The sequence below is a fragment of the Danio rerio genome, chromosome 4, assembly GCF_052040795.2.
Source record: "Danio rerio strain M-AB ecotype USA chromosome 4, GRCz13ab, whole genome shotgun sequence".
Taxonomy (NCBI): domain Eukaryota; kingdom Metazoa; phylum Chordata; class Actinopteri; order Cypriniformes; family Danionidae; genus Danio; species Danio rerio.
Window position 1 is genome coordinate 38,974,678 of NC_141024.2, and position 13,763 is coordinate 38,988,440.

At 34.3% G+C, this 13,763-nt stretch overlaps 1 protein-coding gene, 1 long non-coding RNA gene and 1 other non-coding gene across 4 annotated transcripts in view; 2 read left to right on the top strand and 1 right to left on the bottom strand.

Annotated features, from left to right (window-relative positions):
• LOC148680332 (uncharacterized) overlaps window positions 1–13,763 on the top strand; it is a 406,127-nt gene that overhangs the window by 60,906 nt on the left and 331,458 nt on the right. The window lies entirely within an intron of this gene.
• LOC148680343 (U1 spliceosomal RNA) lies at window positions 5,110–5,273 on the top strand. Its single transcript, XR_015944308.1, has one exon. It is a non-coding gene; the product is annotated as a U1 spliceosomal RNA (small nuclear RNA).
• On the bottom strand, window positions 6,031–13,582 carry LOC148680344 (uncharacterized). 2 transcript variants are annotated; one of them, XM_088650632.1, is made up of 3 exons: window positions 13,527–13,582; window positions 13,049–13,198; window positions 6,031–9,445 (listed from the first exon to the last, which is right to left on the bottom strand). In XM_088650632.1, exons 2-3 carry the CDS (start codon window positions 13,131–13,133, stop codon window positions 8,472–8,474), a joined length of 1,059 nt encoding a protein of 352 aa, XP_088506758.1. In that variant the 5' UTR covers window positions 13,134–13,198; window positions 13,527–13,582; the 3' UTR covers window positions 6,031–8,471. The 2 variants fall into 2 exon arrangements, with proteins under 2 accessions (XP_088506758.1, XP_088506759.1); XM_088650633.1 differs by having other exon boundaries at window positions 13,049–13,230.

The window sequence follows — 13,763 nt, forward strand, 5'->3', positions numbered from 1 at the left end:
CAAAAAATGTCATTTTTTGTGATTTTTCAAAAAATTTACATTTTTTGTTATTTTTCAAAAAATTTACATTTTTTGTTATTTTTCAAAAAATGTCATTTTTTGTGATTTTTCAAAAAATTTACATTTTTTGTTATTTTTCAAAAAATTTACATTTTTTGTTATTTTTCAAAAAATATATATTTTTTGTTATTCTTCAAAAAATGTTCATTTTTGGTGATTTTTCAAAAAAAATCATTTTTGGTGATTTTTCAAAAAAAATGTAATTTTTTGTGATTTTTCAAAAAAATTTCGATTTTTTGTTATTTTTCAAAAAATTTTCATTTTTTTGTTATTTTTTAAAAAATTTTCATTTTTTGTTATTTTTCACAAAATTTCGATTTTTTGTTATTTTTCAAAAAAAATTTCATTTTTTGTTATTTTTCAAAAAATTTTCATTTTTTGTTATTTTTTAAAAAAATTTCATTTTTTGTTATTTTTCAAAAAATTTCGATTTTTTGTTATTTTTCAAAAAAAATTTCATTTTTTGTTATTTTTCCAAAAATTTTCATTTTTTTATTTTTCAAAATATTTTCATTTTTTGTCATTTTTCAAAAAAATGTCATTTTTTGTCATTTTGACCACAATATCCTCATAAATCGCTTAAAGTCTACAGGTGTCCAGGGACAGGCTCTACAATGGTTTAAGTCATACTTAACTGACCGCTACCAGTTTGTAAATCTTAATGGACAGCCTTCACAAATCTGCCCAGTAAAGTATGGGGTGCCTCAAGGATCAGTTTTAGGCCCTTTACTGTTTACAATTTATATGCTACCTATGGGAGACATTATTAGAAGACATGGGATCAGCTTTCACTGCTATGCAGATGATACTCAATTATATATTTCCACTAAACCTGACGAGACGTCTGAACTTTCTAAACTAACTGAGTGTATCAAAGACATCAAAGACTGGATGACCAACAATTTTCTTCTCTTAAACTCAGACAAAACAGAATTATTACTTATTGGGCCTAAATCTTGCACACAGCAGATCTCGCAACTCAATTTACAATTAGAGGGATACAAAGTTAGCTTTAGCTCTACTATAAAAGATTTGGGTGTCATATTAGACAGCAATCTAACTTTTAAAAATCATATATCCCATGTCACAAAAACTGCCTTCTTTCATCTGAGAAATATCGCTAAATTACGAAATATGCTATCCATCTCAGATGCAGAAAAGCTAGTCCATGCTTTTATGACTTCGAGACTGGATTACTGTAATGCTCTATTTGCTGGCTGCCCAGCATCCTCTATTAACAAACTTCAATTAGTGCAAAATGCAGCAGCCAGAGTTCTGACCAGGTCTAGAAAATATGATCATATAACCCCAATTTTATCCTCCTTACACTGGCTGCCTGTTAAATTTCGTATTGAATTTAAAATATTACTTCTCACCTATAAAGCTCTAAATAATCTAGCTCCTGTTTATCTAACCAACCTTCTGTCTCGCTACGAACCAACTCGCTCCTTAAGATCTCAAAATTCAGGGCTTCTGGTAGTACCTAGAATAGCAAAATCAAGTAAAGGAGGTCGAGCCTTCTCTTTCATGGCTCCTACACTCTGGAATAGCCTTCCTGGTAATGTCCGAGGCTCAGACACACTCTCCCAGTTCAAAACTAGATTAAAGACCTATCTGTTTAGTAAAGCATACACTCAGTGCATCACCTAGCAGGTTCCACACTGGCTTCTACATCTTGCTTATATACACTATGAACAGCAGCTACGCTAATTATTCTCTTTATTCTCTATTTTCACCTGGGGATACTCATCCCGAGGTCCTCAGATTAGGCGGAGTCACTGATTGGATCCAAGACCAGCGACGTGATGATCCCAAGGATTCCATATCCGGGACCAGGCCATATCCTGAGCTGCTGCTGCGCTGATGGTCGTGGGGAGTGGAGAACATGAGTCTGATTCCAGCGACGCTCCAGGGACAGACGAGTCTTCATTGAGGCCATCTTCCAGCATAAACCACGGCGAATGAAGTTCTGCACATGACTTTTGGCCAGCGGAGAAATTAAAATGGTCGTGCCCAACTGAGTCTGGTTCTCTCAAGGTTTTTTTTCTTCACTCCCATCAGGTGAAGTTTTTTTTCCCTCTCCGCTGTCGCCACTGCCTCGCATGGTTCAGGATTGGTAGAGCTACGCATCGTTGAATTTGCTCTTCAGTGTTTGAACTCTCAGTAATGATTAAATCACACTGAACAGAGCTAAACTGAACTGAACTGAACTTAAACACTAAAACCTGAACCACACTGTTCCAATTACTATGACCATTTATGTGAAGCTGCTTTGACACAATCTACATTGTAAAAGCGCTATACAAATAAAGCTGAATTGAATTGAATTGAATTGAATTTTTCAAAAAAATGTCATTTTTTGTTATTTTTCAAAAAATGTGCAATTTTTGTGATTTTTCAAAAAAATTCGATTTTTTGTTATTTTTCAAAAAAAAATTAATTTTGTTATTCTTCCAAAAATGTTCATTTTTTGTGATTTTTCAAAAAAAAAATTATTTTTGGTGATTTTTCAAAAAATGTTCATTTTTGGTGATTTTTAAAAAAAAATTCGATTTTTTGTTATTTTTCAAAAAATTTTCATTTTTTGTTATTTTTCAAAAAATTTGCATTTTTTGTTATTTTTCAAAAAAATGTCATTTTTTGTTATTTTTCAAAAAATTTTTATTTTTTGTGATTTTTAAAAAAAAATTCATTTTTTGTGATTTTTCAAAAAAGGTTCATTTTTTGTTATTTTTCAAAAAATTTGCATTTTTTGTGATTTTTGAAAAAATTTCGATTTTTTTTATTTTTCAAAAAAATTTCATTTTTTGTTATTTTTCAAAAAATTTTCATTTTTTGTTATTTTTCAAAAAATTTCGATTTTTTGTTATTTTTCAAAAAATGTCATTTTTAGTGATTTTTCAAAAAATTCATTTTTTTGTGATTTTCAAAATTTTTCAATTTTTGTTATTTTTAAAAAATTTCGATTTTTTTGTGATTTTTCAAAAAATTGCATTTTTTGTTATTTTTCAAAAAATTTGCATTTTTTGTTATTTTTCAAAAATTTGCATTTTTGTTATTTTTCAAAATATTTTCATTTTTGTGATTTTTCAAAAAATTTCGATTTTTTGTTTTTTCAAAAAAAAATTATATTTTGTTATTTTTTTAAAAAAATGTTCATTTTTTGTTATTTTGTAAAAATTTGCATTTTTGTTATTTTTCAAAATATTTTCATTTTTGTGATTTTTCAAAAAATTTCGATTTTTTGTTTTTTCAAAAAAAATTTATTTTTGTTATTTTTCAAAAAATGTTCATTTTTAGTGATTTTTCAAAAAAAATTTCATTTTTTGTGATTTTTCAAAAAATGTTCATTTTTTGTTATTTTTCAAAAAAATGTTCATTTTTTGTTATTTTTCAAAAAATTTGCATTTTTTGTGATTTTTCAAAAAATTTCGATTTTTTGTTATTTTTCAAAAAAATTTCGATTTTTTACTTTTCAAAAATTTTTCATTTTTTATTTTTCAAAAAATGTTCACTTTTGGTGATTTTTCAAAAAAATTGCATTTTTTGTTATTTTTCAAAAAATTTTCATTTTTTGTTATTTTTCAAAAAAATGTCATTTTTGGTGATTTTTCAAAAAAATCTTCATTTTTTGTTTTTTTTTTCCAATAAAATGTCATTTTGGGTGATTTTTCAAAAAATCTTCATTTTTTATTATTTTTCCAAAAATTTTAATTTTTTTTTTTTATGATTTTTCAAAAATTTTCATTTTTTGTGATTTTTCAAAAAATTTCGATTTTTTATTTTTCAAAAAAATTTCATTTTTTGTTATTTTTCAAAAAAATGTTATTTTTTGTGATTTTTCAAAATATCTTCATCTTTTGTTATTTTTCCAAAAATGTTCTTTTTTTTGTGATTTTTCAAAAATTTTCATTTTTTGTTATTTTTCAAAAATATTTCATTTTTTGTTATTTTTCAAAAAATTCTGCCGTCAGCCGCCGTTTTCTATCGGCCGTACTCCAGGACGGTGATGCCCAGCCACCGAGCATGGGGAATGGGCCAGCAACCCCTGTCTCCTGACGGCGCTGTACTTGCAGCAGACGTGCCTGTGCTTGCAAACCACTCGCTAGTAACTGTGGCAACGCATGAAGAGTTTGAGCTTCCTCCGGATGCTTGCTTTGTGTTTTGTCATCAGATGGGGCTGCCAACACATGGATTCCACTGGATGCATTCGATCTGGGGATAAGAGACCCTCTATTGGGGGAGGGGAGGGGATCCTCCTGTTCTTTCTTTCTTTTCCTCCATCTGTTTTCTTTCTCTACAGATGCCGTTTTTCTCGGTTTAGTTTCTGATTTGGTCTATTTGGACATGTCGACCTCCTGCTTTACTGCGGTTCGGACCGCCTTTGCCTAGAGCTCCGTGCTTTGCACTCTTGCCTTGTATATTTTGTGTCCTGTTTTCTTACGTCAGCCTATCAGCACAGTGCTCAAACGACATAGCTTGAAGAAGACGACGGGATCTACAAACGTTCCGCAAAAGAACTTCACTGACGAAAGCGGAAGCGCTAACGAAACAACCTCCCGCTGCAAGCACCTTACATTCCTGAGACGGGAAACCACCGACGGCTGGCTGCCAAATTGCCTCTGGTTCAGATTGGTTTAGAAGCGTCCCTCTGCCCAAAACGCCACAGACGTCTGCAAAAGATTGCAGTCCTTGAAATAAAGTTACCTCTGATCCGAGCAGAAGCGTTCGCTTACTTAATGGCAGATAAAATGATGACCTTTCTCAAGGCCTGCACTCGTTCTGTCAGTAACAGCGGCAGGCCGGCAGATAAAATTCTGACATTCCACAGGGCACACTCGCTTGGCGGACAAAAGCCACCGGGGGCTCTCTTTGCGTGTTCCTTCACCTGGTCAAACCGCTTTGAGGGGGGACCTTTCGAGTAGTTTTCGGCATCAGAACAGACTCTTCTAGCGACGGGTGGGCAGGCCTTCCACAGGCGCACGCAGCTCTACTGGAGCAAAAGAGGCTAAGCAAAGGACAAGGAAGAGAGGGAAGCACCGGCAACTCATACTTACCTGGCAGGGGAGATACCATGATCAAGAAGGTGGTTCACCCAGGGCGAGGCTTGGCCATTGCACTCCGGCCACGCTGACCCCTGCGAATTCCCCAAATGTGGGAATCTCAACTGCATAAATTCTGGTAGTGGGGGACTGCGTTCGCGCTCTCCCCTGAGCACAGTGGTTCAAGACAGAGTTCAGGCGGTAGCGTCGGACCCGGCTGGAGCGGCGCTTCCCTCTCTTCCTCGTCCTTTTGTCAAGCCTCTTTGGCTCCAGTAGAGCCGCGCGCGCTTGTGGAAGGCCTGCCCACCCGTCGCTAGAAGAGTCTGTTCTGACGCCGAAAACTACTTGAAAGGTCCCCCCTCAAAGCGGTTGAGTAGGGGGTAACTGCAGCCCGGAGAAATGGGTGTGGCAAGCGGTAGGGGCGTGGTAAAAGGTCTTTCATTGGTCGAAAGTTTTTTCCGGTATGGGCGTGGCAAAAGGTTTTTCATTGGTCAAAGGTTTTATTTCCGGTCAAATGCGTTGGCCAATTAGAATAATATATTACTTAAGCTGCTCGTTTGGATCATTCTACTTCATGCTACTGGTGTTAAGAATAAAGAATGAATTAAATGTAATCACAAGTTTCATTAAAATCATTGGTAAATCAGCATTCTTAAGGATACAAATGCTTAAATATTTACTGGCTATTTATAAATGCACTACTTAGAAAAGCGTTTTATTCAATACTATTTTAAACTGTGACTTAGTTGTTTCCCAGTGTCACTGAAATTATTGCCTAAAATAATTTAAATTAAAAAGATTTTGAAAAATACATTTTATGCCAGGTAAATATATATTGTTCAAATATCACAGATTTATTACAAAGTTAACTCATTAATTAACTTATGTTAAGTGATATTAATCAATTTAATTAGAACACAGACACAAGTTCATTAAACATTTCAGTTTAATAATCAAAAAACAAATAAAACAATCTCTTAAAAAACATGCCTTCCACTGACTAAAAATCCATACATCCCTAAGTTCATTACAAATACAACCCATCAAGTACAAATCCATCCATTCATCGTGTAGTAGCAGTGCATAGAGCAGAAGCCTTTTTACTCCCATTGCCACGGTATCCAATGGTGTTTTTGTAGAGCCAACCACAGGATTCACATCTGGAAAGCTTGAACTCCACTCTATATTTGACCAAGTAACAGTGTGAGGAATGCTCCATCCCCTTCATCATAAACATCTAAAAGAACCTTTCAGAAGAGGTCTGATGGTAGCTGAATTAAAGGCGAAATACACGCATACACACACACAAAATAATAAATGACAAATGTAAAAATGAAAACTAAAAAAACAACAAAAACTATAAAATAAATTGAAAAAATAAAATAAATTTAAACATACATCACTAAGACCTTCTCTTGGATCCATAGCTGAAGGGAAATGCATGTATACATATTTTGTAAATATAAAATGAAATGTGTATGTATATACACATACACACATATATTTGATAATTACAAACACAAGCTGATTGGCAGGTTTTAAGCATTTAAGAGCCTTTATGACACTTGTGCTATTTAAGTCCCATCACTTAGGATGACACTAAAGCACAACTATGATGGAATGTAATAACTGGGAAAGTATAATGTGTAAATTAATTAGGTTGTAAGTTTGATTACATAATTAGTAAACTTGATTGCACTGCAATTTAAGTGTCTTTAAACTCTAAGAATAAAAAACAAGCCTACAAGTGCAGCAATCCAAAATGGTATTGTGCTGCCATCTAGTGGGAAAATTTATTTTAAAAAGTGATTTCTGCTACATTGGTAGTTGTAAATTGAAAAGCAGTGTTTGAGACATTTTAAATATCATAATGCTCACATACAGTTATATATATATAGTCAGATCTCAATCCAATAGAGCACCTTAAGGGTGTGGTGGAACAGGAGATTCTGCAGAAACTTGTGTGAAGCTATCATGTAAATATGGACCAAAATCTCTAAGAAATTTTCCAGTACCTTGTTGAATCTATGCCACGAAGGATTATGGCAGTTCTGAGAGCAAATGGGGTGCAACCCGATACTAGTAAGGGATAGGTGTCAAAGTCAATTCTTGGAGGACCGCAGCTCTGCACAGTTTTGCTCCAACTGTAATCAAACAAATCTACTCTAAATAATCGAGGCATTCAAAAGAGTCTTGATCACCTTGATTATTTGGATCAGATGTGTTAGATTAGGGTTGGAGCAAAACTGTGAAGAGCTGCGGTCTTCCAAGAAATGACCTTGACACCTCTGTAGTAAGGTGTACTTAATAAAGTGGCCAGTGTGTGTGTGTGTGTGTGTGTGTATATATATATATATTTGTATTTTTATTTGTATAATTTTTCACTTAAATGCTGTTTCATAAAGACATCTATTGGAAAGAGTTGCCATATTTGATATAAAGCTTTTATGGCACAAATGTGTTATTTAATTTAAAGCTTACTTGTTTTTATTTATTATAAAGCCTAGCTTGATGTTTTTCTTTTGATTATTTTATTGTTGTGAAAAACTATTCACAAAGACAATTTGATTTATTAAATAATTCATCTCTTATGCATTCTTTCATGTTATGTGACAAAAGAATGAATGACTCGGATAAACTAAAAGATTAATTAATTCGCTCATGCGCACATTGTGTAGTGTGAGACAAGATCAGTTCATTTTTCGAGTCCTCTATCGGGTCTGAGGTGTTCGTTCACCACGTGAAAGACTAAAGCCTAGCCAATTATATGCATTTAGAGCCAGAAAAATAATTGATCCATTCACCTCTCAAGGCCTAGTTCTGAGTCGTTCATCACGTGAAAGAAAGAAGCCAATCGTATGCATTTAGAGCCGGAAAAAGAATTGATCCGTTCACCTCTCGAGTCCTCGGGTTTGAGTCATTCGTTCAAGTGATGACCGAACGACTCAAGAACCAGAAGACTCGAAGGTGAACTAATTATCATGGCTCCTATCGGCTCAGACTGGGTTCATTGGTTAAGATTATATGTGAATGTCAGTGTAATGTGAACGCACCACTGACATTTGAAGACATGAAGAGGTGAGCAGGTAAACATTGAATTATTATTTTTTCATTCTTATAGTATTCTATTTATGACTTATTTGTTGTGTAATCAACCTTCTGGGCTAGTTGTAGATGTGTTTGGAAGCATTTTGTAACATTTTAATACGATTTTGGCAAATTGAACCGAATAAACAAAATGAATCGAAAAAACATTTGTACATCTCGATGAACGAGACTCAAAGATCCTAGTCAGTAAAATGATCCGAACTTCCCATCACTATTGAGTATGCGAAATTCTGTTGTACGCCGCTGCAAAAAGGGGCGGGATTAAACAAGATGATTAGACATGAATGGTTTCTCTCCAGTGTGGGTCCTCATGTGTCGATGAAGGTTTGATGAAAAGTTAAAACTCTTCCCACACTGAGTGCATGTGAATGGTTTCTCTCCAGTGTGGATTCTCATGTGTTTATAAAGGTCTGATGAGCAGTTAAAACTTTTCCCACATTGAGTGCATTTGAATGGTTTCTCTCCAGTGTGGATTCTCATGTGTGTATAAAGGTTTGATGAGCAATTAAAACTCTTCTCACACTGAGTGCATGTGAATGGTTTCTCTCCAGTGTGAATCCTTATATGTTGATGAAGGTCTGATGAGCGGTTAAAACTTTTCCCACACTGAGTGCATTTGAATGGTTTCTCTCCAGTGTGGATCATCATGTGTCGATTAAGGTGTGATAAGTGGAAGAAACTCTTCCCACACTGAGGGCATGTGAATGGTTTCTCTCCAGTGTGAATCCTCATGTGTCGATGAAGGTTTGATGAAAAGTTAAAACTCTTCCCACACTGAGTGCATGTGAATGGTTTCTCTCCAGTGTGGATTCTCATGTGTGTATTAAGGTTTGATGAGCAGTTAAAACTCTTCTCACACTGAGTGCATGTGAATGGTTTCTCTCCAGTGTGAATCCTCATATGTTGATGAAGGTCTGATGAGCGGTTAAAACTTTTCCCACATTGAGTGCATTTGAATGGTTTCTTTCTAGTGTGGATCCTCATGTGTATATTAAGGTTTGATGATTGGCTGAAACTCTTCCCACACTGAGTGCAGGTGAATGGTTTCTCTCCACTGTGGATTCTCATATGAATCTTAAGATTGCCTTTTCTTCCAAAACTCTTTCCACACTGAGTGCAGGTAAAACAATTATTGTCTCTCCTTTTCAAAATATCATCAGTCTGTAAATTAGTTTTTTCCTCAATTTTGACATGATGTTCCTCCTCTTTACTCCCCTCATACTCTTCAATTAGGTCTGAAAAAAAAAACACTAGTTGTTATCAAGTCTTAAAAACTCTCATCAAAAGCTGAAAAGTGAAAAGACACTGGAAACATTGGCTACACACACTGTAATTTTGATGCACAGTAAATGTAAAATAAATCAAATCATATTGTGTTTGGTCCATTAATGTGTACACATTTAAGCAGATTCAATTCAATTAATCTTTATTTATCTAGTGCTTTTACAATGTAAATTGTTTCAAAGCCGCTTAACATAGAAGTTATAGTTTATGGACTATGCACAAACTCTGCTGACATGGTTCCGGTAGAATATCAGTCAGGTTCTTTACGTCCGCATAGCGCATTATACAGCAAAATTTAATTTTGCGGCGAAACCTAAACGCATCAGAGGATGGCAAAGAAGGGAGATTTATTCTTAAATTGATGATGATCTAGTGCCAGTGGATGTCCAGCATCTGGAACATCATTATTGTTCAGTTCCAGAACCCAAAATAGTTTTTTAATACACCAGATCAGTCTGACAATCTCCGTGAAGGGGTGGAATGACTAAAAGGAGACTGCTTCGATGCTGCTTTTATTGCTGTTATAAGGTTCTAAAGGTACAGTTAAAAAATGATGTACTAGAATTTACATCATTTAGAATGTAATAGGCAAATAACAGTCTGAAACAAATGTGTCAAGCGCAAGTATTTATATGAAAAACCTAATCAGAGTACCCGAGGTACCGATGGGTGTTACGGCCCTGGATTACTATATGAGGGGTGCCAAACACACCGTGTGAAGTACTGCTCATCAGCACCAATCACCTATTGTGCAGTTCTGTACACTGGAGACCTCTTTGGTTACTGAAACAGCTTTGGCTATCAGTAATGAAGACATTTCTACATTAGAAATATTGCCACCACACAGTGTTGGGCAGTAGCGTCGCTACAAGTAGTGACGCTACTAGCTTATCTACATTTCTCAGTAGTGTGGTGGTAGTGTCACTACTTTTTAAATTAAATAGCTTTTGTGTAGCGAAGCTATTTTTTTAGTCAAGTAGCGTTCACACAAGCTACATTTACCGATCGCAGAACAATAAGTGACAGTACTGACATTCACGGAGCTGTGAGGTCGGTGTCTAGCCGATGAAACTAAATCCATAATGAGGCGAGAAAGACAATTTCTTTTTCTTCCTGTTTTACGGTGGTCAGGATTCTGTTTATCCAGAGTTAGAATGACCCAGAGTTAGATTGACCCAGGGTTAACAATTTTTTGCATATCATCAGCATGTTGAAATCCATTTCTTAATCAGCAAAAGTCATTTTTAGACTGGTTTGTTGGCCAGTTGAAGTCAGTGCAATGCTAAATGTTATTGTTCCACTATAATTTGTTTTTTTTCCCTCATGTCGTCCCACAGCAACATCATATAGTTTAGAATACTGTACAATGTTTTATAGTAATTAATTACTTTAGTGTCCATTTCATTCAGCAGATTTCAAATTAGTGCATAGTGCATTAGTAAATAATTAAACCATTATGATAAATGGAGTTAAAATGACCTTTTTGAATATAAAGTGGAAAGTTGTATTGAGATGGATTGTTGGTGATTGTGTGGGTTTTGGCCGGATTGGGTAGCAAAACATGAACAAAGGAAAATGAAGACTTGTTTAAAAAGATTTAGGACCTACAACACAATATTTCAGTAAATTTAGGACTTTTTAAAGCCTGAAATTTAGATTTTGGAATTTACGACATTTTAAGACCGAGCGGAAACTCTGTTTAAAATAGTCCTGGTAATTATTATAATAATGATGTAATTCTAACTCAAATACTATCTGTGAGAACTAGCAACAACTTCTAGAAACAACTTTAAACCCATAAAGTTGATCGAAAAAAGGGGAATTGTGATCAACGTGACATATGCAAATGGAAAGTACTAAGCCAACACTCTCACTGTAATAGCAGATATCTTCTATGGCAGGGGTGTCCAAACTTTTTGGGCCGAGGGCCAGATGCAAAAAAAAATGTTGTCCCGGGCCAAATTTTACATACATCACACAGACACGCATATATATATATATATATATATATATATATATATATATATATATATATATATATATATGGATGGATGGATAGATGGATAGATGTGTGTGTGTTTTATCATCAAATTATTTTATTTTGGTCGTTGAAATGTGTTTTTAGAAAGACTTTAAGTTTTTAAAAAACTTGAATCTTCTCTGGGCTAATTAGTTGCAACACTCATCCTTTATAAATTCTCCTTCAGTGAAGGGTTTCCTGTGCTGTGCGATTAGCTGAGCTACCTCATAACTAGCCACACTGCAAAAAATGCTTTTCTTACTTAGATTTTTTGTTGTCTTGTTTTGAGTCCAAATATCTAAAAATTCTCAAAAAAATTGTCTTGTTTTGAGAAATAAAATGCTAATATTTTCCTTAATATGCAAATTTTTCCTTAAAACAAGCAAATTAATCTGCCAATGGGGTAAGCAAAATAATCTTATGTCAAAAGGAAAAACAAGATTATTTTGCTTACCCCATTGGCAGATTATTTTAGCTTGTTTTAAGGAAAAACTCACTTAATATTGGCATATTATTTCTCAAAACAAATTAGAAAATTCTCCTTTATTTAAGATTTTTTAGATTTTTGGACTTAAAACAAGACAAAAATATACAAATAAAAAAAAAACATTTTTTGCAGTGCAGTGTAGAATTTTCTTGCACTTTAATAGCACAAAAAAAAAACTGCTGTTGTTGAGCTGATAGGGCGCTGCTAATTGTTTTACTTTCTGATCTCATTCGGCACCAGTGTAAGAGCTGAAGGCCTGATGCTTTGTTTCATAATGTCTTTTAATATTATATTCCTTCATTACTGCAACTGATTCCTGGCAAATTAAACAGATACATTTCCCGCTGACCTCTGTGAAGAAAAATTATTTGCCCCAACGTGACTAAAACTTCTTGCACTGACTGTTGATTTTCCTTTTTCTTGGTGCGCCATGGCTTGCCAAAATAAATTATCAATTATGTTTCCTTCAGTTTGGTCGGTTAGTTTTACTTCATAACAAGAAGTAATGCCTAATTGAAGGCATGTAATAGCGACACCCGGTGGTTATTTATTGAATTACGTCTATTTTTGTATAGCGGGCTAGATTCTATTAATATTTATAAAAAGCCTCGCGGGCCGCCACAAAACTGATTGCTGGCCGCAGATGGCCCACGGGCCGTAGTTTGGACACCCCTGTTCTATGGGAATACTAAGTCAAATATCCTCAGCTCAGTTAAACTTTTTTATTTATTTATTGTTTTTATTTATTTTATATAGTGCCAGTGCTTAAGGACACTTTACAAACAGTAGAAGAACAGGAAAAGCAATAACCTTAAGAAGGTAGAGAAAATGGGAAACTAATAATACATAAAATGAATGACAAAAGACCTGAGAAGAAGTAACGAAAGAAACTCATTCCTGTCTTTCAATGAGTGCGTATGTGAATTAAGGAGAACTAAGCAGCACACATTTAGGACTGCAAGATGGATTAATTTAGTATTCTTAATATTAAAATATATCTGAATGAGGATCAAATGACTGAGTTGGTCTTTGAGAATGAAAACCAACCTGTTTGTTCCTGCAAATCTTCCTGTTTGACTGTGAATGTTTCTTCAATCTTCAAATCTTCACTCTCCTCTTTAATAAACGCCATCTTTATAACAGTGTGGAGATCAGTTGCTTCAGCAGGAGTTTTACTCTGCGTTTGGACACTTTATTCTGTTTAAAATGAACAAAACAATAAAAATGTCCTGTTTAAAACAAAACAAAATAATTTCTCTTCAACACTTGCTTCAACAGTTTCTTTATATGAGAGTAATTAACAAAAAGAAATCAGGTAAAGGAAAAGGTCATTAAAATATGTATTACACACATTTCTGTTAACTTATTCAAACAATAGACCTTCATTACTGTGAGTAAAATAGTACTACGTTGTATAAAGGGTTAAATAATATTGTCAACAGCAGGTTCATAATTTAGCATTGGATGAAAATCCTGAAACTTTAATCAATCAGTTTATATTTCGGTAAAAGTTTTAAACACAAACCTCTCTCCAGTTGAATTCCAGCGCAGGAGCGGCGCAGCCTTATGACGTCACACACCACGCCAAAATAAAAGTCTTTTTTGTTTAGATTTTTTTGCCACTTACTATTGCAGTCATGACTTATTGATACATTTCTCCCTCGTTTTCCACTTTCCACTACATCTGCTCTCTCTCTCTCTATCACACACACACAACGAGAGAGGCTCAGATAAACAGTATTTGAATATGATCAAAACCTTT

Excerpts from the sequence above, each read along its gene's own strand:
- LOC148680344 (XM_088650632.1), bottom strand. The coding sequence starts at position 13,133 with ATGGCGTTTATTAAAGAGGAGAGTGAAGATTTGAAGATTGAAGAAACA. Across the intron at positions 9,446-13,048 it reads AGATTTGCAGGAACAAACAG|ACCTAATTGAAGAGTATGAG; the intron begins GTTGGTTTTCAT and ends TTTTTTTTTCAG.